This window comes from Megachile rotundata, chromosome 3 (assembly GCF_050947335.1).
Source record: "Megachile rotundata isolate GNS110a chromosome 3, iyMegRotu1, whole genome shotgun sequence".
Taxonomy (NCBI): Eukaryota; Metazoa; Arthropoda; class Insecta; order Hymenoptera; family Megachilidae; genus Megachile; species Megachile rotundata.
In genome coordinates, this window is record NC_134985.1 from 13,940,683 (window position 1) to 13,964,902 (window position 24,220).

Below are 24,220 nucleotides of genomic sequence, written 5' to 3' on the forward strand. Positions count from 1 at the left end.
GCCCGGCCTCTACTGAGAAACAAGTACGCCAGGGGGCAGTCACGAGCAAGCGGTTCTCGAAGCCGGGAGCCTGAAAACCGTCTTCAGAAATCCTTGCTGCCTGTTCATGCACGGTTTCGTGGACGTACGAGACGAACAAGCAAACCAAGTAAGTACGATCCACCCGCTCGCCTCGCTACTCGGACCCGAGACGGCGACGTTCCATTGTTTCGTTGTCTCCTGGTTCGGGAGCGTGGCACACAGACAAACACGATTGCGGTAGCGCACGTGCACGCCCGACCAATACACGCTTCAACGCCACGATACGCGTACACTGTCGAGCATAGTATGCTTCCCTAGGGAAAATGGCGAGAGAGGGGAGGGGGACATAACAATTTTAATATTTTTCGGATTAGAGGTTTTAGTGGTTTTTAAATTTCGAAATTTAGGAAGTTGAAAATTTTTTAATTTTGAAGCTTAGGAATTTGGGCATTCAGTCATTTGAGAGTTTGGGAATTTGGAAGTTTAGAAATTCGAGGATTTGGAAAATTCTAAATTTCTTAAATAATACCCAGCAGTTTACGTAAATGGTGGGACCTCCTTCTCTTTTATCGCGATTTTTTTTACGAAATAATAGTGCTCGGTAATTCGTTATGCCATTTCCCCCTACCTATTTTTTCTAGCTTAAGCCAACAATGCTCTCGATTGTACGAGCAGGTTAGGGAGCACGCACACGTCGAACAAACCACACCACACTCTTCTCCGCTATAAACCGACCGACCGACCAGTCACGCACGATCTCTCGTTCGTGTATGAATGTCGTAGTCCGGTTACCACCGGACCCGAACCCATCTCGAACACCGACGAACTTATGGTTGCGAGTGCGCGAGCGCACACGATCGTTCACGAACGAAAAACCTATCGGGAACTTTTGAAGTACCGATGAAAATTTATCGTGTTCCCTTCGTCTTGCCGCCTCGTCGTTTCTCCTTGACCTTCCGGTCATTTCGAATAATTTCACGTCGTACCAACGCTATTACTATTAGCGGCTTAACACCGGTGACCTACGAAGGGAGATTAAAGAGCGTCAGGAGGAGGAGGGTGGTAGAAAGTGGCGAGAAAGAAGGGAGACGAAGTTAATGAAGGAGCAGAAAGAAGACGGAGAGAAAAGAGAACCAAAGTGGTTGCGTAGAGGGGGGGCAGAGGAGGAGTTGGGTGCTAGGTGGAAGCCGATGGAAGGGGAAAACGATGTCGAGCAACCGAACTTGACCCTTGCTGGATCTGCATTTTCGTCGGTTTGCTTAGCAAACAGAAAATATTGAGCTTTTAATTTCATGCGAAATTATTCATTACCAAATTATTATTTATGAAAAAAGATTCGATCACGCGATAAAGGCATTCGACAGACTTAACTCGATGTTAATATCAGTATTTATATATGAACTTTCGCTGTGTTTTAACGAAAGGAATGTTGTACCGGTATTCCGTTATGAGCACCAAGGAATTTCTTCTTGCTACATTCATAAATTGCATTTTTTGTAACATACACGTGAAACTGTTCACATACATTGTTAACCGCAAAATTTTCAATACTTTCCCACACAAATTCAATTTTCTGTATTTCAACCTTCGTTCAAAAAAGATCAGTTTAAATATTGCGCGTTAAAAAAAGCGCGCCTTTTTTTCAGGAAGCGTCTTCAAAGTTTAAAGCGTGTTTCGGCAACGCGGTAGTTAAACGATACAGATTTTAACACGCTTTTTTGTAATTCTATAAAAGTTTTAAAATAGGCGCACGTCTTAGAACACAATTCATCTACTGTACCGCTTTTAGTGTCACGTGTTTAGAAACACGTGCGTGAAAGAAGCCTAGAAGAGTAGGTTAGATAGAAGAGCACGAAAACAGCTCTGATAAACGTAACTTGAAACGGAACTTGATAACCACTCATCGTATTTAGAAACCTAACAGTTAGCTGTCGCCAGAACAAAAAGCATTTAGAAACGCATTCATTTTTTCCATTAGCACGTTTCACTATACTTGATATTCCGAGTCAGTTGTGTCTACGAATCGCTTTATGATTTATGGAACTTCCCCTACCTCCTAGCGTGGATGTAGTCGTATAACGTGTAGTGTTACAACACGCAGCGATACAATGCGATGGAAATACAATGCGTGGCGTGTGTTATGACGCGTGGCGATATAACGCGAGGCGATATCATTTTTATTTCGTTTGCAGTAAAAATTATAATCAACTTTTTACATTCACCACGTGCGTAGCTAATTGTTTTTGTAACGTTTATGTAAGTTACGATTAATAGTTCGTAAGGTTATCAGAGTGCAGTTACGTATCAAGTTGTTTTCACATTTCAAGAGATTTCTTTGTACTCCTATTCTTTCAATAAACTCATGAACGCTGAAACGTCTTTTTTATCTACGCCTTCACATTCATACTTATTTCGACGTCGAGACTGCAGTTTCATATTAAAACAATTATATTTCGGATGGAGGCTTCAAGTACATCCGAACTTGCGAGCGACTGATTTTTAAATTGAAATTATCTGCTGATGACCGTGATATTAAACGCCCGCACTGTGTATAAGTAGAACAGATGGTCGTAAGACCATTCGTGTGTCATCACAGTGACTTGTAAAACTTATGTAATATTCCTCATCATTTCAGGAGTTTAGGTAAGTTAATTATTAATTAAATTTTAATTTATTTTTTAAATTATATTCTTTATTTTTATTATAACGAAATTGTAATTAATTTTTACATTCCTTCTCCTAAAATATAGCGTACAACCTCCTAATATATTCTTTAAAATATTTAATAAAAGAGAAGTCGCCATGAATTACAAATGGGACCAGCTTGCCGTTCGCAAAGAACCACCAAAGGCACTTCGAAGCAAATTACAAGTGCCGGTAAAAACTTTAGCAACTCCCGGACCGACTAATTGCTCCAAGAGAGTCCTTCGCTCTCTTCAGAATCAAATTATCGGCCATCTTCAGCCCGAGATCTGTCAGGTAATCCCTTGTTTATTTGCAATCGAAACATCAATACCAATAACCATAGCAATCCAATTTTTCAGATAATGGATGAAATTAAGGCTGGACTGCAATACGTCTTCCAAACAAACAACAGACTTACCTTGGCACTTAGTGCATCAGGACACGGTGGCATGGAGGCGTGTCTAGTTAATATACTCGAACCCGGTGAAACTGTCCTCATCGTCAAATCTGGCATTTGGGGTGAACGTGCAAGTGACATGGCCACTCGAATTGGAGCTAATGTATGCGAAATTATTTGCTATATATAAGTTTCTAAGGCACTTTCAATTCAATGATTATTTGAGTTAAAATGTTATAGATAAGTAGAGTTGTGTTATATTGCCATCGATGGAGCTGCAGAAGTGGAAAATTTTGGAATATAGTGGATAAGCTATTGAGCGCGGTTATACAACGCGTGGAGATACAGCGCATGAGATACAATTCGTGGTAATATAGCGCGTAGATGATACAAGCGAAGATACAGACATAAGCGATATAATGGATTCAGCACATGAACGATGCAACAAGATCTAATGCATGGTGCAATGAGTAAGGATTAAACGCGCAAAAATCTATCACATGGCAATATAACATTCGTAACTTCCTTTAACATTGAGTTGAAAGTGACAATGTTATCCTATGTTTATCAAAACATATTCAATTTAAAAATTCTAGGTCGAGCTGATAGAAACGCCACACAACAAGGGCCTCACATTGGATGAACTAGAAGTTGCTTTGGCAAAATATAGACCAGTAGCTGTTTTCATGGTCCAAGCAGAATCCTCCACAGGGTTAAAACAACCACTGGAAGGTTTTGGAGACCTCGTTCACAAGTACTTTTATTTAACTCGAGAAATTATATCAATCGAATCGAAATTATATCAATCAAATCGAATATGAATTAAGAAGAAACGATATTTCAGATACGATGCTTTATTCATTGTCGATTGCGTCGCGTCATTGGGCGGCGAGCCGTTCTTCATGGATTCCTGGAACATCGATGTGACTTACACTGCTAGCCAAAAGGTTCTTGGTGCCCCACCTGGATTCGCTCCCATTTCGTTCAGTCCACGGGCAGAGTACGTATATTCGTTTCTTTCGCGGTTTTCTTTTCAACCGCAAATCAAAAGGCACCGGGGAAATGGCCTGAGAATCGGGACTCCGAGTGATCATCTTAGAATATCAATCGCACCTGAGGTCATCATTGTGACTCGTGTGGCCTACTCGTTCTACCAGTGATTCATAATGGGAATGTCTGATGAATTCTTATTTGATGACACTCTTTTGGCTTTCTGAATTAAGCAACGCGTTGTCTGTACCTATCACCTGAAGCTTTTACTTTGTATCTTAGAAACTAGATTAATATTAGACCAGTAATTAAGTCATCAGATAATATTTGAAGAATGTGAAAATTATTGAAGCTGAAATTCAGATACTTTCAAATCACTTTCAACACTGATACATGTATAACTAGTTAATCAGGTGCACTTTTTAGAAAGACAATCTCTTATAAGTTGAATCTTTGGCTTAGTTGAATAACATATCGATTATTTCATAAAAAGAGTAGCTTTCCCAAACACTAACTTTTGTTCATTATTTGACCGCAGTGCCATTATGTCATCAGGCACTTTTTATTAATATTTTATTACCTAATTGCAATTTTCTTCACGTCAGACGAAAGCTGTTCCAAAGAAAAACCAAACCAGTCTCCTTCTATTGGGACTTGAGGATCCTCGGCGTTTATTGGAAATGTTTCGATAACGAAGACCGCGTGTATCACCACACGATGAGTGCAACGTTGTTGTACGGTTTAAGAGAAGCATTGGCAGAACTCATTGAAGAGGGTCTCCCAGCATCTTGGGCCAGACACGCGGCTGCAGCTGCCAGATTCAGGAAGGGTCTTGAATTACGAGGGCTTCGATGTTACGTGCAAATTCCACAGTATCAATTATCCACCGTGATCTCCATAGAGCTGCCACCTGGCGTCGACGAGAGGATCATTGTGCAGCGAGCCTTGGAGAAGTGAGTCGCGTTCGCAATCACCGCCGCTTCATTCATTTTTATTTTTAATATATTCGTTATAATTTCTACATAGATCTCCCTGTATTTTTGACAAATTTGTTTAATAATTGAAAGCATAGTTTTACTATTTTCTGATTGTTGTTGTCGAAAACATAAGGAGTAGTAATATTATAGTTATTACAACTGTTTCAAAGATTATAACCAGTGATATAGTAGTGCAAAGTTTAGAATGTAGTGTAAGGTTCGATTGTACTTGTTGCAATCAGAAATTTAATTTCCAATATTTTACTTTTTAAATTCCTTTGCATGAAACTAATAATTATATTATTTTTCCAGGTACAAAGTTGAAATCAGCCGAGGTTTAGGACCGACCGTAGGGAAGATTATACGAATCGGATTTTTAGGAATTAATGCGTCACCCAAAGTAGTGGATCTCGTACTACGCGTGCTCGACGAAGGTCTCATACACGCCAAGAAATCAAAGCTGTAAATGATAAAGCGACGTATGTATCTTCTAATAATAAACAACGTTTTATAGTTAAGAACTTTGATTTATCATTGAAATCTTGTGGATGCAAGTAGTATACGGGTTGCATTGCTACAGGCGTCTATCGAATCTTAGAGACCTGTCTCAGTCAATACCGGTTACGCAGACGATTAATCGTGTGTGTTTGTTTATTAATGGAAATACTGAAATCGGCGTACAATTACTTCTAATATAATCATTTGCATAAAATTCAATTATATGATTTATTGCGATAGTTAGCAATATCAACAATTGGTTGTTCGCTTCTCTTTCTCTCGTTCCCTTTTTTCATTCTCTCATTCTCTCTCTCTCCTTCCGACTGGCACACCTATGTACGTGCAATCGTACATAACGTAGTTGCAACAATTATTAATTACGATTTAATTGACAATCGTTTTGGCACAGTACAGAATAACGTTCGATTTCCATGCTCCTTCTATGTCCTCTTTTTGAATAATACAGAATTTGTTTCGCGGTTTAAAAAAATAATTTCAATATAACGTCTCAAAAAGTATTTTTGGTTCGATTTCACGACATTTCAACGATTATAGCACAATTCATACGAGGCGTTACGTTCGTTAACTCTTGTGTTAGTAACTTCAAGTGTTTCGAAGAATCGAGTGCTTCTAATATGCAAAATTATTTTTCCATCGATTTACTGTTATTAACACAAGGGTTAAATACTGTTTAAACAGTTTCGTATCGATCGCTTCGATTGTTAATTAAAATTTCTTAAGGCACTAGTTCGCGATTCTTACATAATTTACATACATTTACAACTGACGTCGAACAATGTTATCGACCCCAACATACGTGTACAGGCTCCAATGAAATGTATACATGTACGACTATTAATATCAAACATTAACGTTGACGTTCATTCAGAACATTTTTTAAAACGTTCATTGAATTACGTGATAATAAAGTGTGTATACACTTCACTGGAACTTTCTGTATATTAGAATACACTCTGCAATATTCTCGACCGATAGTCATTAATCATAACTAGACAAGATGAAATCAACAGTTATCGTACTGTTCTGGTGTGTGTGGAAGAATACGACGCTCTTCGGCGATTAGTAAACAGTAAGAAAAATAATAACTCGTGTATTAATGCACTTTTAGGACGATATAGTGTTTTAATACATTGATGGACTCGTGCATCTTCAGTTCCAAATAAACCTTCAAATTTCTAAATTCTCAAACTCCTGAATACACAAATTGTAATTCGTGAACATTTGAATTTTTAAGATCTGAATTTTCTGAATCTTCAGTGATACGCTAGATATGATTCTACATTTTCCTTATATCGCAATGTACCTGCCCGAAAAATTCTGAGGGTAATCTGCCCATCACTGTATTAAAGCGACGCCATTAACGCTTCCCTTCCTGACAAAAGATCGGATTATATCATGCGCGGGGATGATTTTAAATAATCGTGAAGATAATATCTCTAACATAATGATAATATAATAATAGTAATAGTATTGAAATAGAAGAATAAAATAATATTAACGAGCACCGTCGACGATTGATCAGTTCGACGAGCCACGACGAAGAAGACTCCTAACAGTTACATATAAATATTATTAATAATAATCGTGATATTGGATAAACGATTCTTATCGTGTATTACATACGTCTATGTACAAAATATCGAAATTCGAACATACTTAAGGCCTCTACTGGTGAACGGCTAACACTAACAGCGTTGACTAAGTGTACATGCACGATGATTAAGGCACAATCACTTCGAATTTCTTCGAAATTTGTCCAACATTGGACTACGTTATCATTCATGCGTATCCTAGTACCATCAGTCAATGGTACGATATAATTTGCGAACAGGAAGACAATTTTAATCCTCGGATCGATTAGACTTTCTCTGCGAGCTTTTCTGTTCTTGCATAACGAGACTCGTTATTTAATTTCGTGACATTCCGATTAATATCGTTTACGTTCATAATTTTTCAATCTTTAATTCACATCGCATAGATCACAGCCGACTTGGATCAACGGAGTTCGCGGCGAGCATTAAAATGGGTCAAAGACGATAAATTGACATTTTAATACTTATGAATGACGATCATTAAGTCGTTGATTGTCTCAGTAAAAATTAACATACATAGACATATAATACAGTAATAGCACAGATAGTTTTATTACTGACTCTACATTACGGATCTTCGTTTACATTTTACTTCTGCCTCGATTGATTTCTTGTAGCAGGTGCATCAATCAACGCGTTAACAATGAAATCAAGTTCAATCATGAATAACTTCAGTTGGGTATAACGTAGGTCACAGCTCGTGTTCACTTTCTTGTCGCGAACCCGTTGACCATGTAAACAGTTACAGTTTCACGGTACTGGGCAATAAAAAAAGTTTCCCGTTGAAAGTGTTGAAAGCAAACAACCAGGCCTACCAGCTGCCATGGCTACGCGCAAAACCGCTACCCCCGATTTCTTCTCGTCTTTCAGCGATCAAGTCACCGCTCGTTTTCCGCAAGCTTGCTCGAACAAGTGTTTCAGACACTTAGACTAGATGCTAACAATGCATTGATTCTTCACTCCGAACCCTCATCATTTTTTCGTTACAATACTTTTTTTTAAATTATATCATCACGTGTGGAATTCCGAAATATAGAAATTTTTAAATCATTCCTAAATTTTTACATTTCTATACTTTCGAATTTTCATATATTTCCAAATCCTGAATTTAATAATCTTTAAAAATTTTCGAATTCGCTAAATTATTAAATTTCTAAATTTTCAGGAGTGAACGTGAACCGTTACGTGATAATATAACAAGAATCCAGATCTATCGCACTCGTCTCGTTATGCAAAAACCTGGGAATTTCCGCTTGACAACCTGCGGCTCGGCAACAACGAATCGTCAAAAGTTTGAACACGTTTCTCGCTTCGAGGATGACACTTGAAAGATACTCTCTCTATTAATTTCCCGAGAAATTCGTTGAAGTTACATAGTTGAAAAGACGGCTACTTTTACACACGCACGCGTCTAAAAAAACTGACTCACACACACATTCGTTAACTAATCAAGCATTACGTTCTTTTTAAATAAACGCCGAAATCGACTGTAATCTCGATCGTTGAACGCATCGAGATTACAGACGCGTTCGCCATCGAATAACTTACAGAACCTAACAATAAATAAGCTTATAATTTATAAAATAAAAAGAAAAGTAGGCTTATAAAGAGCGAAGCCGTTTCGATGAGATTACAGGCGGTTTCAAATGTTAACGCTAGTATCAAGCGATGAGAAAATAACATTATAATAGTAGCAGCGATATTTATACTATTCAAAATAGCGATAGAAACGTTAATAATAATATTGATATTAATAATATTAATGACAACGTGACGAGATGAGAAATGAACGGAGGATGAAACGATGAACGATGACGAATGAACGATGAAACTTACGATAAGTGTATAAACGTTAACATCGTTAATATTAATAATAATAATAATAATATTAATAATCCGTAGCAATAAATTGCGTTGGAGTATAGATTTACATATAGTGTAAACGTTAGCGTGTTCGCGCAATGATAACTGATGCCACCATCGGAGGTTTTTCAGTCTTCTTTGGTTGCTGGGTAACTTGGTGAGGTTGGTGGGTACGGTAGGGCTCTGCGTTTACCGCCTCGACTATATTTTCATTCTCTACCCCAGGCTTGTGTCTCTCTCTTTTCTTACATCATTTTTATTACACAATATACTCCCGTTATACTGCCACATTTCATACCAGATACTATACGGCGCAATATTAATTCTTTTCCGTACATCAACATTACATTACTTTTTTTATACATAATCGATATTGTCAGAATTTTTATTGTCATGTTATCATTCAATATTGTCGACACAACGATATTGCTAGTCAATCTTTTCAATACAATATTCATTATCAGTATTGTTAATTTTCTAAATATTTATTATGAACAAATAATGAGGAACACTGAGAATAAAGCCCGTCAAAAATCTCCATCAATGTAAATGCACCAATTATTATATGCATCACGTATTATACATCCGCGTGTTATACTGCGTATTTTCTCCCGACTCCTGCAATTAATTACCGCAATCGTATCCCCAAAAACATCAATACTCGTAAGTGGCAATAAAACGAGAGTCTACTGTACCGTCGCATACGAGCTTATGTACTCGTGAGGTCACTCGAAGATAGAGAGCGGTTGGCTTCCGGTCCGTTGATCCGTTGATGAGAGCCAATTGATTAATAAACGTTTAACGGGTTTATGGGTGCTCCTCTGTGTGCGCGCGAGGGCTTGATAGACCGTTGCGGACCAAGAATATAACGTCTGACGAGAACCATGCTCGCGTTACGTTATTGTCAGTATTATTACCGTTCTCCTTATTATTATGGTTTCCTGTGATACCCGTCGATCATCGCAGACACACCAGTCTTTCTCTTTCGTTGATTACCATCTTCCGTTCGACGATATTGCCGACGAACAGACTGCTCCATACATTTACCCCTCGAACATCATTTTCATCGTGTCCGTAATCTAGCCGTTCCACCGTCGTATACGGCGAGGATTTACTCCAGGTACGTGTTTTCAGGGCCGGTGCTGGGCTAGGTATTTTATATTGATGTGGATTGGGGGCTGACGGAGGGCAGGATGGAGCTTTGGAACTGAGGATTTAGGGATTTGGCAATTTGGAAGTTTAGAAACTTAGAAATTTGGGAATTTGAGGATTTAGGGATTTGAGGGTTGGGAGATTTGGGGATTTGGGGATTTGGGGATTTGGGGATTTGGGGATTTGGGGATTTGGGAATTTGGGGATTTGGGGATTTGGGGATTTGGGGATTTGGGGATTTGGGGATTTGAGGATTTGTGGATTTGGAAGTTTGAGGATTTGGAGCTTCAAGGATTTGAGGATTCGGGGATTCGAGCATTCGAAGATTTGAAGGTTTGAGGATTTGAGGATTTGAGGATTTAAGGATTCGAGGATTCGAGGATTCGGGGATTCGAGCATTCGAAGATTTGAAGGTTTGAGGATTTGAGGATTTAAGGATTCGAGGATTCGGGGATTCGAGCATTCAAGGATTTGAGGATTTGGAGGTTTGAGGATTTGGAGGTTTAAGGATTTGAGGATTCGGGGATTCGAGCATTCAAAGATTTGAAGGTTTGAGGATTTAAGGATTCGAGGATTCAGGGATTCGAACATTCAAGCATTCAAGGATTTGAGGATTTGAGGTTAGGATAGTTTGAAGATGTGGTGCTTTAAGAATTTATGAATTTGGAAATTTGTAAATTAGAACATTTAGAAAAGCATAGTTTGAGCACTTGCGAATTTAGGTACAAGGAGATTCGTAACAAGAAAATTCTACAATTTCGAAATCTCAAAATTTTCACATCACTCCACTTCACAAGAACCCACTATTCCCATACTAACTGCATGAAAGACCTATTAAAATGAATCAAACTGAAAAAGTCATAAAATCAACGATAAAAATATTTTGTTCATAAAAGTGAATTTCCTGTTGTCCACAGCCCCTACCAGCCGGCCCTGTTTTATCCGCAACCGAATGTAATCCTCCCCGGATATCGTAAGCTCAAACCGAACCAGTCGATCGTCAATACCGAACCGTGATACCTCCATCTGGCCAGACAGCCTCGTTAAATTTCTGTCCTCGCGTAAATTGAATTTTACAGCCTCGTTATCTTTCCACCGTAAATGTGCAACACTCGTAAACCTTAGGACGATCCTCTTTTACCGCTCCTTTGATTCAATCTGCACGAATTGTAATCGGCGCTCTGTTCCGCAGACTTTCTGTTCGACTGCTCTATCCTCTCGAAGGCATTACTGTCACGTTGATAAAGATGGCGAAAACGAGAATCGTATCGTAGGATCAACATCGATATTTCTTGGTCCGTGTGGACTATAAACTCGACTCGGAGTGTCAAGATGGCATAAATCGATTTTGATATTTCCACGAGATCCTTCTATTTGATACGGAAGACAAGACTATAAATTATAACTCTATAAGACGAGAAGATGTAGCTCCGATATTTCTGCAGGATCCTGGTCCGTTCGCGGAAGATGGACGACTATAACTGCTCTATTCGACTGTGGGACGATGACTGTCGAGAGAAACATGGCCCGGGAACGTTTCCATGAAGCAGGATAGCTCGAAGGAGGTTCATTCGGACAGCTGGACTCAGCTGAGCTCTCGAGGCGTCACCGAATGTCGGGCTGGGTGGTGATTGTTGCGATGATGACGCCTTGCTCGACGACACTGCACCGTGCAACAGTCGTCCACCTCTCCTACGTATTCGCCGCGTTTTATTTGATGAGTGATCGAGTTGCAGAGCGCACGGGGACACCGCTTCCGGTCGCATCTCACCTCGCCGTTCTGAAACAATGAAAATGTTAATTCGTACTTGCATTGTGATATGGGACACTTTATGTTGCATAGAAATTCTATTTTAGATACACTCTCTATTAGATAAGAAACTATATGTTAATTATTGTTAGCGTTAAATTCAAACAAGCTTGTGGATTACTGCGTAAGATGATGGACTTGAAATACTAGGGTCTCGTGTTCCAATCTTCTCCTCTATATCCCAAATATTTTTTCTCAATTTTTTTGTATAATATTATACATTTATAAATATTTATACATGTGTATAAATACGAATAAATATTGTTTATCAATTTTTTCGCATAATATTATACATTTATAAATAATATATACATTTGTATAAATATGAACAAATATTTTTTGTCAATTTTTTCTTATAATATTACACATTTACAAATAATATATACATTTGTAAATATACATTTATACATTTGTATAAATATGAACAAATATTTTTTGTCAATTTTTTCTTATAATATTACACATTTACAAATAATTTATACATTTGTAAATATACATTTATACATTTGTATAAATATGAACAAATATTTTTTGTTAATTTTTTCTTATAACATTACACATTTACAAATAATTTATACATTCGTAAACATACACCTATACATTTTAAACACGAACAAATAAAATTTGTCCAAAAGAATAAACGTTCCTTGAAGAGCCGCTTCCATGAAGTTCAAACTAGAAAATAAATGAAAAACCAGCTAACGACAATCGTCGATAGACCTGTCACATAAAAATGGTGGTGTTCAGTGGAACACAGAGTATGTTAGCGGTGATCGCGATCCAAGAAGTCGAGGATACTTTTTCTGAGCGTAATGCCGGGTCCGTTGGCGCGATCCGTGGCCGCGTTCCATTTTCATCGTAATGGATGGACCCTTTTAATGGTCGGTCCGGGCGAACGAGTCCGGTTAAAGGTTTTCTCCTTAAAGGTCTCTCGTCGTGGCCGTGTCTGGATATCGCAACGAGGCTATGCCACCATTCTAACGAGCGTGTACGTACGCGACCAACAAGCAAAAGTAAATCAAGTCGCGAGCCAACTTTTTTTTTCGAATAGACCTTCGTATTATAATGAAAATGTCTCGCCTTGCCCTTTTTTGGGTTTTCTCCGGCTCTTTGATGGACGATTTTTACTAATTGCACTTTGAAGGTTTATTCAATATGCAATTTTTTTTTATTTCTGTTTGGGTTGGGACTATCGAGGGATATTGAAATTTTTAAACTTGTAGATTTTTAAGTTTCGCATATTTCTATGATGCAAGATTTTGCGAATTCTGAATCCTTTACGTTTGAAAATTTCAATGTGCCGAAATTCCAACGCGCCGAAATTCTTACGTCCCGAAATTCTTACGTCTCGAAATTCTTACGTCCCGAAATTCCAACGCCCCGAAATTTCCACGGGCCGAAACTCCTACGTCCCGAAATTCCAACGCCCCGAAATTCGACCGCCCTGAAATTCCAAAGCCCCAAAATTCCAACGCTTCGGAATTGCAACGCCCCGAAATTCCCACATGCCCAAACTCTTACGTCCCGAAATTCCAACGCGCCGAAACTCCAGCGCTCCGAAATTCCAACGCCCCGAAATTCCAACGCGCCGAAACTCCAGCGCTCCGAAATTCCAACGCCCCGAAATTCCAACGCGCCGAAACTCCAGTGCTTCGAAATTCCAACGCCCCGAAACTCCCACGTTCCGAAATTCCAACGCCCCGAAATTTCAACGCGCCGAAATTCCAGCCCTCCGAAATTCCAACGCTCCGAAATTCCAACGCCCCCAAATTCCAACGTGCCGAAATTCCAGCGCTTTGAAATTCCAACGCCCCGAAACTCCCACGTTCCGAAATTCCAACGCGCCGAAATCCCAGCTCTCCGCAATTCCAACGCGTCAAATTCCAGCGTTCCGAAATTCCAACGCCCCGAAATTCCCACGTCTCAAAATTTCTACGCGCTGAAATTCCTACGTCCCGAAATTCCAACGCCCCGAAATTCCCACGTCCCGAAATTCCTACGTCTCCAAACTCCTACGTCCCGAAACTTCTACATCCCAAAATTCCTACGACCCCGAATCTTCAAACTCCCAAAATCTCAACTTCCCAAATTTTCACGCCACCCAATTCCCAAGCTTGCAAACGCCAAGTCCTCCAATATCTAGAAATTTCTTAGCTCCAGAAGGTGAGAAACGCAGAGATCGCGGAATAGGTGGAAAAGATAGTAAATAGCCGTGTGTCGCGGATCGTGTCGGGCAGCAACTTGAAGCACGAGCGGAATGCGGCTGATGAGGGGTTAAGAGCGATCGTGTAAACCGGAAATTGTCGCGTTCGCCGAGTAAAGTACCGTGACGATCTCGTGCTACTAGTTCTGAACGGTACGCGTTCGATGCCGGTCGTTTAATACGTGCGCACAATGCCACAAGAAACGTATTATTACGTTCGAGGCTTTCCAATCGGGGCCCTGGTAACGTATGACCGTCGATATTTTCTTTTTCGATCGGCGTAAATTTGTTGCCTCGTAACGTAGCATCGATGTCCTTATCGCCGGGAACTCGTGTTAAATGGCCACCGTGTCCTGACACTCTTCCCGTTCGCAATTGGCACGACTGCAAGCTGCATCACTATTTCTGTCGCCGTAACAGAACCGCGGTACCGCGAATCTCGTCTTATCGTCTTGTACGCCTCTGCAAATCATAAATTCCCTCCTGGCTACAACGTTTGCGACTAATTTTGTCCGGGCTCGGATCAATTAATAAGGCCGCTGACTCGTGCTGGACATCTTATAAACACGGCGAATACGACTGATGTACGGTGTTCCTTTCATCTTCGTTAAAATCGAGGTACAGTAGGCTCTCGTTATATTGCCAACGAGACTATAAGGAACTGCTGGTACAGGCATCGTTAAATTGGCTATGAACTTTGTTTGTATATCGTGGCGCTTTGAAGTGCAGTTGATAGTAGTACAATTAGTTTTGTTGCTAACAAGTGTTACTTTGGAAGTTGTACTCCTATGATTTTGACACGGAGTTAATTTAATCTGGTTGACTCAAGATAATATTTTCAAGCCTGTAAATATTGTAAGGATAATTCCAACTTGAAATTGTATAACTTTCTATCATATTTAATTTAACAAGACAATGTTTTATTTAAGTGTAAACCCTATGATTCGACGTTATTTCAATTCTACATATTCTAATTTTAATGTACATACACTACCGTCCATAAGTATCCGGACACAAGCGAAATATGCACTCGCGTTGCATGAAAGTTATTCAAGTATCTGCAACAGTAACTAAAATCGATTCTTTTCTGCGAAGGTCAGAATACTGGAACGTTTTTCGTTTGATAATTCTCGTTTGGAACTCATATCTCGATGGAAAAGAAGCTACAGACGAACTAAACCGAAACTGTCGAGTGCGTAGCGTTACCTCCATTCTTATCTTCATTGAGGGAACCTAAACATCTACCAACAGTTTACAAACACTTGAAACATATCGAAGAACCCTCTGAATACGTTCTGCACCATAGACATGAAACACAGTAGAAATGAAAATTTTTTTTAGAATCGAAAGTGTTTCATTAGATTCACAAATTTGGACTTTGACTTCTGGACATGAATTTTACTTTCACACTTTCATTGTATAATTTGTACTTAAAAATTAATTCTATTGCGTTATGACACCTCGAAAAAGATAATAATAATTATTACAAATGATACGATAACCCTAAATACCTTTCGTACAAAGTTCAACTATGTTTTATGTAACGAAACCAAGTGTCCGGATACTTATGGACAGTAGTGTATATTCTTATGTCAAGTACCATAATTGTAACTAATAACGTCTGTAGAATTTCATCGTCAAAAGAGTTCCTATGTCCACATGTCCAAACGACATCCCACAATTCAATCTGTAAACGCAACTGTCGCACTCACGAATCACATGAATTGTACGAACGCAACGCACATACCCGTGCATTTTCACAAATCACGCGTTCACGGCTCACTCTAATTCGATCCCTCGATTTGTATCGGCGCGAAATCGCGGCGATTGTCTCATAAAGGCAATTTACGCGACCGCGAGTCGCGCTAATCTTCCTACGACCACAAATTGCACCGATGTTCTCGCATCTCCGGCTAGAACGATCGCTCCCCTCCAACCGTAATCTTCCGAAATTTGCTCTCCGCGGCGATTTGCTACCTCCGATCACAAACCATTCGCATTCCGCTCGTGGAGTGCCAATCTTCACTGCAAAATCGTCTCGATCCTGGAACGGGGCTTTCAAGTGCCGACACGATCTCATCTTCGCTTATTGCGCGCCACTGATCAAAAAAACTTGCGTACGATCACCAACAATTTACTGTGGACATTTACGTCGTAGAGGATAATTTGGAGAATGTGGGGAACTAGGGAAGGAAGATGGGGATAGATGAATAGAGGATGGAAGGGTTTGTCGATGTGGGGATGTAGGGGTGTGGAGATGTGGAGGTGGAGTTTGAGAATTTAGGGATTTGGAGTAGTAAGTATTTGGAGTAGTAAGTATTTGGAATAGTAAGTATTTGGGGATGTGAGAATTTGGGGGCGTGACAATTTGGGTTATGTAGGAATTTGGGGATGTGAGAATTTGGGGACGTGAGAATTTGGGGACGTGAGAATTTGGGGACGTGAGAATTTGGGGATGTACGAATTTGGGAATGTAGGAGTTTCAGGACGTAGGGATTTGGAGACGTAGGAATTTGGGGATGTGAGAATTTGGTTATGTAGGGATTTGGGGACGTGGGAATTGGGGGATGTGAGAATTTGGAGACGTGAGAATTTGGGGACGTGAGAATTTGGGAATGTAGGAGTTTGAGGACGTAGGGATTTGGAGACGTGGGATTTTGGGGACGTAGGGAATTGGGAGGCGTGGAGATATCGAGACGTAAGGATTTGGAAACGTAGAGATTTGGGGACGTATGGAATTGAGGGACGTAGAGATATGGAGACGTAAGGATTTGAAGATGTAAGGATTTGGAGACGTAGGAACTTGAGGATGTGGGAACCTAGAGACACAGATATTAAACTAGTTATTATCTACCTAGCCATCTATGCATCCATGTATTCGAAGATCAAAGTAGACATTTAATTATACAAAAATTTCGAACTGCTCCTTCAGTTTAGATCCATGTATCTAAACATCAACTTAGACATCCACAAAAATGTTGAACTACCCCTTCTGATATGTCTTCCCTCCACATATTCATACACTCTCGCAATATTAATATTTGCAATAACGTTGCTCTTCTGAGCATGCGTTGTAAAAATGCATAAAGTGCGTATCGTTCGGTCAGTATATTCAAAAGTGATTAGTCGAAGGCTGACGTTCGTAAGATACGAGGCGTTGATTGCGAATATTTATGCATAATCAGTCACGCTAGATCGGCCCGTAAGAATGATTGAAACACAAAACTCACCACGACCCGACTGAAATATGTTTACATATCGCGCCCAGCATTTTTATCAAGCGACATTACGTCCAAGTCTTTAATCAATTGCAACAGCCTGTCCGCTTCGAACGCACAGAAGCCAATCGCAATTAATCATAGCAACGATATTACTCAATATCGTTCCGCCATCTATAGCAGTGCTGGTTACCCTGTGTTTGTTCTGCGTTCAGCTACTGGACCATCTCAAGGGTAAACATTCTTTTCTCATCATTTTTTGATCTTTTGTGGAGTTAGGTATTGTTAGAGCTGGGAATGTATGTGATGTCATTGGTATCGTATATTATCATGTATGTGGATGTCATTGGTATCATATATTATCATGTATGTGGATATCGTTGGCATCATATATTATCATGCGGATTGGCATCGTACATTAATATGTATGTGGATATTGCAGCGATAGACAGTGTAGATATTTAGTGGAGCATTATTGTTTGAAGGTAGTTAGTAATTTATAATAAATTTTTACTAGGTTTCTATATCTATAAGTAGTCAGGTAGATTCCTATGTTCATGCTTCCTTACATCTTTAAATTTTTATGTTCTCAGACCTCTATGTCTTTAGACCACGTCTTCAAATCTTTACATCCATAGGTATCTATCTACTTCTCTAAATTCCCAGATCCATGTGAATCACACATACCCACTAGGGGACAACTATAACCCTAAATCTCCACGTGCCGAAATCCTTGCATCCATAGATCTCTACATCCCCTAATTGCTAAATTCCCAGATCACTATGTTCCCAAACCTCTACCAGTATTGATACCCACATCCCTAGATCTCCGCGTCCCCAAATCCTCACATCCACAGATCTCTACATCCTCGAATCCCTAAACTCCCCGATCGCTACGAATCTTGACACCTACATCCCTAGATCTCCGCGTCCCCAAATCCTCACATCCACAGATCTCTACATCCCCTAATCCCTAAACTCCCCGATCGCTACGAATCTTGACACCTGCATCCCTAGATCTCCGCGTCCCCAAATCCTCGCATCCACAGATCTCTACATCCTCGAATCCCTAAACTCCCCGATCGTTACGAATCTTGACACCTACATCCCTAGACCTCCGCGTCCCCAAATCCTCACATCCACAGATCTCTACATCCTCGAATCCCTAAACTCCCCGATCGTTACGAATCTTGACACCTACATCCCTAGATCTCCGCGTCCCCAAATCCTCACATCCACAGATCTCTACATCCCCTAATCCCTAATCTCCCCGATCGCTACGAATCTTGACACCTACATCCCTAGATCTCCGCGTCCCCAAATCCTCACATCCACAGATCTCTACATCCTCGAATCCCTAAACTCCCCGATCGCTACGAATCTTGACACCTACATCCCTAGATCTCCGCGTCCCCAAATCCTCGCATCCACAGATCTCTACATCCTCGAATCCCTAATCTCCCCGATCGCTACGAATCTTGACACCTACATCCCTAGATCTCCGCGTCCCCAAATCCTCGCATCCACAGATCTCTACATCCTCGAATCCCTAAACTCCCCGATCGCTACGAATCTTGACACCTACATTCCTAGATCTCCACCCACATCTGACACCCACATTACGTCTCCACATCTATAGATCTCCTCTACACATCCACACTTCTACCTCTACACATACCTACCTTTACACAATCCTATCGTGCAACCAGGTAGAATTAAACACGAGTGCCATTAATCTCTAACCCGTAAATGCATCAGCCTCGAAAGAATATAAAAATAAAAATATATCTCACCTTGCACCTGCACTTGACGCACTTCATCTCCCCATGCGAGTGAACGCGAGGATGCCACTCCATCCCGTTCTCGTAAGGTCCACCCAGAGGATACTTGCAACCACCGGCAGCGAGGATCTCTTCGGGGGTGCGTTTGACCGTCGGTATCGCTTGGTCTCGAGGTAAACGCGTGGTGTCACCACCCTGAACGCCGACGTTCGCCGTGCTGGGCGTCGTCGCCGGACATTGCCTGCAACAGGCCTTCTTGCTCGGTCTGAAGGCGATCTTCTCGTCGCAGTCTAATGGCGGGCACTGCACTCGTGGACATTTTACCTCCAGCGTGACGGGCTACAAGATAAATGGGATCTTTAGTCGATAATTTTAATGCTGCGTTCATATGACTTTGTAAGTTTCGCCAACTATTCGTAATTACTTCGTGCGTTAGAATATTATGCAGCGATTAATTTTGCGACACTCGAAATTGCCTACAAATATGACACCGGTCGGTGCTAATGGGTTTCACGGTAATTGCGGTTTGTATCTGAGAGATTAGATCTCGAATCTAGTCTGATATGCGCACATTTGCTTCCGTGGAGCCGAACGTGTTAATACGAGGGTTGCAGATAAAGTTCAGCTGGGACGGCTAAGCAAAAATAGATAGTAATACTTTTAAATATTTAATGTTTAGAATTCCATACTGTATCTTGCTTCAGGATCTTCCACACATTGCATAAAACTAATGTACAAAACCTTTGCGTTTCGTATCATTAAGATCGAATTTCATGCTCGAGATGTTTCACCACTTCGTCCGTGTGTACTCAAGTGGGCTCGAACGTGTTAACACGATCATTTACGCGTTCGAGGATCGACAAGATGAATTATCAGACCTTCGCACACTCCAAACAGTGATAACGGGTAAAGGGTACTGTGATTAGCCTAAGAGTCTCCATATGGTCCTATCTGCCTCCAGATTCAGAGCAATCAAGGTGACAAAGCGACGGATCAAAAGGATGCTGTTATCGCGCTTAATGGAGGACTTCGTTCGACGCGTTTCAAGCATGACTTCAAACAATTTACTTATAATATATTTAGAAAGGCCTGTCACCGATCAGCCGTGCGCCGTGCTCTTTCATGACTCGGCAGAGAGCAACCGCATTCTTCTGGCGCAACGAACCCTCGCGTCGTGTGTCTGTCTGTCTGCTTGAATTTTTCATCGTCGGGGAGCCTTCCACTCGTGTACAACGTTGTCTCGATATACAACGCATTATAATATAGGTACATTCGTGTGTACGGGCACACGTACATGTCGCAGGATCGCGTTGATGGTGGCCTGCGATCGTTACGAAACTCGCCACGGCGAAGTGAACGTATGGTAAAGAGGTAAACAAAGAATCTGGAAAAAGTCATGCACGCTTGGAATTCGAGTTGCCAACGAACCGTCTCCGAGTGCCTAGCGTCTCAGAACTTTATCCGCCGCAACGATTTGAATTCCGATGTTTCGAAACTCGACCTCAGGTTAAAATGCAGGGATTTGCGTCAGTCACCGGTTATCCTGCCGTCCACGGCTAACTTACGATGCTATCTTCTGGCAAAATGAAAAAACCCTACCTTCCATAATATGCATGCTAATGTGGACGAAATCGCCGGGTAAAGATTGCATTTTATACAACCTTGTGGCGCTTAAACGTTCGAAAGGATGCGATTCGCAGAGGGGTTCTTCGCAGATTGGGGTTCAAGCTCGTATCTTCCGTTCTTCAATGTGTTTTGTAGGGTGTTAAGAGGAAACTTACGTCGCACGTGCAGACTGCACACGTGTCGAATCCAACAGGTGGCAAGTATGGGTGCCAGGACGCTCCTGGTAGGTGGAACTGACCGGCCAGGATGCATCCTCTCGTTATCGAGCTGACGTTCTTCCCGGTCCCGTTTACGTTCATCCCAGGACCTAAGTAGAAATGATTCGATTAGAAAAATATTCATCGCGTACACCTCTCTAACGTAACAAAAGTCCATTATCCGAAATCTGAATGAAATTCAAATATCTGTGGGTGTAATTCGACATCGTATCACGTAAGAAAATATTTGTAAGATTGACAAACCGATGCCTCCAGTGGCAATATACAGGACGTTGGCGCATTAATTTGAAATTAATTCCGCTAACTGGATCCGGTAGAGCAGCATCGCGGGGACGGGAGTCTGGTAACGCGACTAAATAACGCAACAAATAGTGGAACCGGACGATGGAAACACGACAGATTTAATTAGATACGATCGAACATCGACGTAGCTGAAGAAGATGACGGATCGGCGCGATGGCTCGACCACGTTCGGGGACTTTTTCCCGACACATCCGATACGTCTTTATTGCTCGAACTCCGCGAATAAAAACAACCTATAATTTGTCTGATCGATTAGACGGACGATGAACGGGACATACGTTTCCAAGGACTAGATTTACCATCTCTCGACGCAACTAACAGGATATTAGTCCTCGATCGACCGGGTAAAATATTACGCGACAGATAAACCAGACATTTATGCCGGCTGACACATTGTAAAGTAACACCGTGTACATCGTGATTGATAAACGTTCGTGTAACGCAGACGGGTCGTAGATAGGCGTAACTAATTCTACGCGATTACTTTCATGAAGCGTGTCACGGCTAAGCGGATTTAATCAACCGTAGACGGACACGTCTGGGTTAAGTCCGATTTATCGATTTCTCGAGAAAACGAACGGTAATTAATCCGTCAGTCGATTCAGTACACGGTAGCGCGTCTTAACGATCGCATTCGTCGAAACTAGAAAAGTATGCTGAAAGATTACATGCTAATAGTTGTCCACTTAGCATCGCAGCAACTGAACGGTAGAAGATTAACTTCGGATACACTCTCGCAGTTACAAACACTTTACAAATGACCTATATACTCGCGTACATTATTAACACGAATCGAAGTGCATCTGTTCAGGTGCTGTGCCGCTAAGTGGACATTTCTAAAGTAACCTACCCGCACAAATCGGGCAGCAGTGGCCAACAGCAGGCTTCAGTTGCTTGCCCTGCGCGCAGGTGAGTGCAGGACAGGGCACAGGGTCGCACTGTGCCAGTCCACGATAGCAATGGCACATGGAACACGGGTCCGTGCTGGAGGTCCACTGGGTGCCCTCCTCGTAGAATCTGGTCTCGTGGAAACAGGCACCCGTCTCGTACGCTACCACAGACGCAACGTCGTTGTTCGTGTAATGGGGTAAGCAGTTGAGAGGCGCTCTGGCCTTGAAGGGAGCCTTCAGGATCCTCTCGGCCTGCTTATCGGTCACCTCCAGGAACCCGATACCGGATTCGATTCTGTACAGCTCCACAGGCGAGAGTCCCGTGACTGACCCTTCGAGTACATAGCCGGTGAACTCCTCCAGGAGTCTCCGAGCGACTGGTGCACCCTGGGCTAGAAGAGGCATGGTCTCCAGATAGAGCCTGAAGGTCCGTGGTTCGGTGTTGGCGGTTGCCGGTGCCTGCGGGAAGCCAGCGATCTCTAATTCATAGTGGAGGGAGCAATCGAGGTCCACGGCTATCCAGACCAGTCCAACGGGACCGGGATGAACGGGTTCCTGAGACAATCTTCGAAGCAACACTGGCGCTGTGGTGTCCCTGGCGTCCGCCACTGGTCTCTGATAGAGGCGACCACGCAACATGGAGCCCATATGGGAGGCTGCCACGACGGACAGCTCGCCGTTGAAGAGGGGCTCCAGGAGACGCGGTCCTGGGCGATCCAGGGACCCGTTCGCGAGCCCGTCAACCAAAGCAGGAGTCAGATCTTCGAGTTCCGTGCGACGTTTGCCCCCCTCGTCCACCAGGGTCACCAGGGGACTCTCTTCCTCGAGTCCGATCAACTGAACTCCGTACCGTAACGATCCAGCGCGGTCCAAGAAAGCCCAGGCGAGCCCTGACGCCGCTGAAGGCGTCTCCGACAACAGCAACGTCTGATACATGTCGCAGGTGGCTCTGGGACCAACCATGCCCGCCAATCTTATCGCCTGCGGATCCTTCTTGGACATTATGCTGATGGACAACTTGCCGCGCGTCAGCAGACGCAGGTCCGCTCCAGACAACGCGCTACGGACCTCCCCGAAGTTCAGCTCGTTCGACGGCTTCTTCACCACGATCTCCTCTCGCAGCACCACGTAGTCCTTCTCCACGTGCTCTAACTGAACGATCAGGGGCACCTCGAGCACGTCGTTAGGCAGGAACACTCCGTTGAACACCAGGGACACGTGGATCGATGGCGCCGAAGCCGACGACGCCGAAACTATGGCTGTGGCCCCTGCGCCAGACATCAGAGACCGGTCTACGCCCATCGTGGGCTCCAGTAACGAGGAGTACTGCTCGGTGGACAAGGCACGGTAACGGGACAATTGTCCGGTCAGGGTGGACGACGGCTCCCATATGAACGACACGTGTAGACGCTCCTCCCGAAGTAATTTCCTGTAGTCCCGAGGAACCCTTCGCCAAACACCGCACAGTTTACCCGTTGCGTTTTGATACACCCCGCCGATTGGGTCAATTATCTGCTCTTCTAGGATGCTCCCTGAACCGTCTACGAATTGTATGCTCCTCGGTCGGGGAGTTGTTGTCGATAGGTAGAACGAGTAGTAGAGGTTCTTGCGGTGGAAAGTGAAACGCCCGGTAGCCACGTAGTTGTAGGCGCTGTTGTAGAGGGATGTTGGGCTGGGCTCGTCGCGACGGAGGACCTGAGATGTTCTGCCAGTTAACAGGGTTCCGAAATCTGTGGGAAAAGTGATGGAAGAGGTGAGTATCGAACGAGTGAGATCATTGTAGTGACGTAATTAGGGAGACTAAGGTGGATCTCGCACTGAAAGGAGCGATACTTTACAGGATAGCAGTGTGTAGGACACTACACTTTACACGCTATGAAAAATATTTTCAAAGTTACTAATTTTTCAATTTTTGAAAATCCACTTAGTCGTACATGAACCCAACAATGAGTAAAGTTAGGAACCCAGCCCTAAT

The 24,220-nt window shown here is 42.2% G+C and overlaps 2 protein-coding genes across 16 annotated transcripts in view; one reads left to right on the plus strand and one right to left on the minus strand.

Annotated features, from left to right (window-relative positions):
• The first annotated feature begins 9 nt into the window (after nucleotides 1-9).
• Nucleotides 10-12,284, plus strand: Agxt (Alanine-glyoxylate aminotransferase). Of its 4 annotated transcripts, none has more exons than XM_012282692.2 (9): nucleotides 10-148; nucleotides 697-2,664; nucleotides 2,772-3,000; nucleotides 3,066-3,266; nucleotides 3,700-3,857; nucleotides 3,948-4,103; nucleotides 4,699-5,046; nucleotides 5,383-5,549; nucleotides 8,347-9,582. In XM_012282692.2, the coding sequence occupies exons 3-8, from the start codon at nucleotides 2,824-2,826 to the stop codon at nucleotides 5,534-5,536; spliced, it is 1,194 nt and encodes a 397-aa protein (XP_012138082.1). In that variant the 5' UTR covers nucleotides 10-148; nucleotides 697-2,664; nucleotides 2,772-2,823; the 3' UTR covers nucleotides 5,537-5,549; nucleotides 8,347-9,582. The 4 variants fall into 4 exon arrangements, with proteins under 4 accessions (XP_012138082.1, XP_012138081.1, XP_012138083.1 ...); XM_012282691.2 differs by having other exon boundaries at nucleotides 15-148; nucleotides 663-2,664; XM_012282693.2 differs by lacking the exons at nucleotides 10-148; nucleotides 8,347-9,582 and adding an exon at nucleotides 11,642-12,284 and having other exon boundaries at nucleotides 2,415-2,664.
• The window catches only part of sog (chordin short gastrulation), a 141,678-nt gene continuing 123,235 nt past the window's right edge, over nucleotides 5,778-24,220 (minus strand). For all 12 annotated transcript variants that reach the window (XM_076529209.1, XM_076529207.1, XM_076529205.1 and 9 more), the window contains 4 exons: nucleotides 22,206-23,975; nucleotides 20,990-21,141; nucleotides 19,221-19,547; nucleotides 5,778-11,976 (listed from right to left, as the gene is read on the minus strand). In XM_076529209.1, the coding sequence (XP_076385324.1) occupies nucleotides 11,782-11,976; nucleotides 19,221-19,547; nucleotides 20,990-21,141; nucleotides 22,206-23,975 (2,444 nt within the window). In that variant the 3' untranslated portion in view covers nucleotides 5,778-11,781. The remainder of the gene's footprint in view (nucleotides 11,977-19,220; nucleotides 19,548-20,989; nucleotides 21,142-22,205; nucleotides 23,976-24,220) is intronic.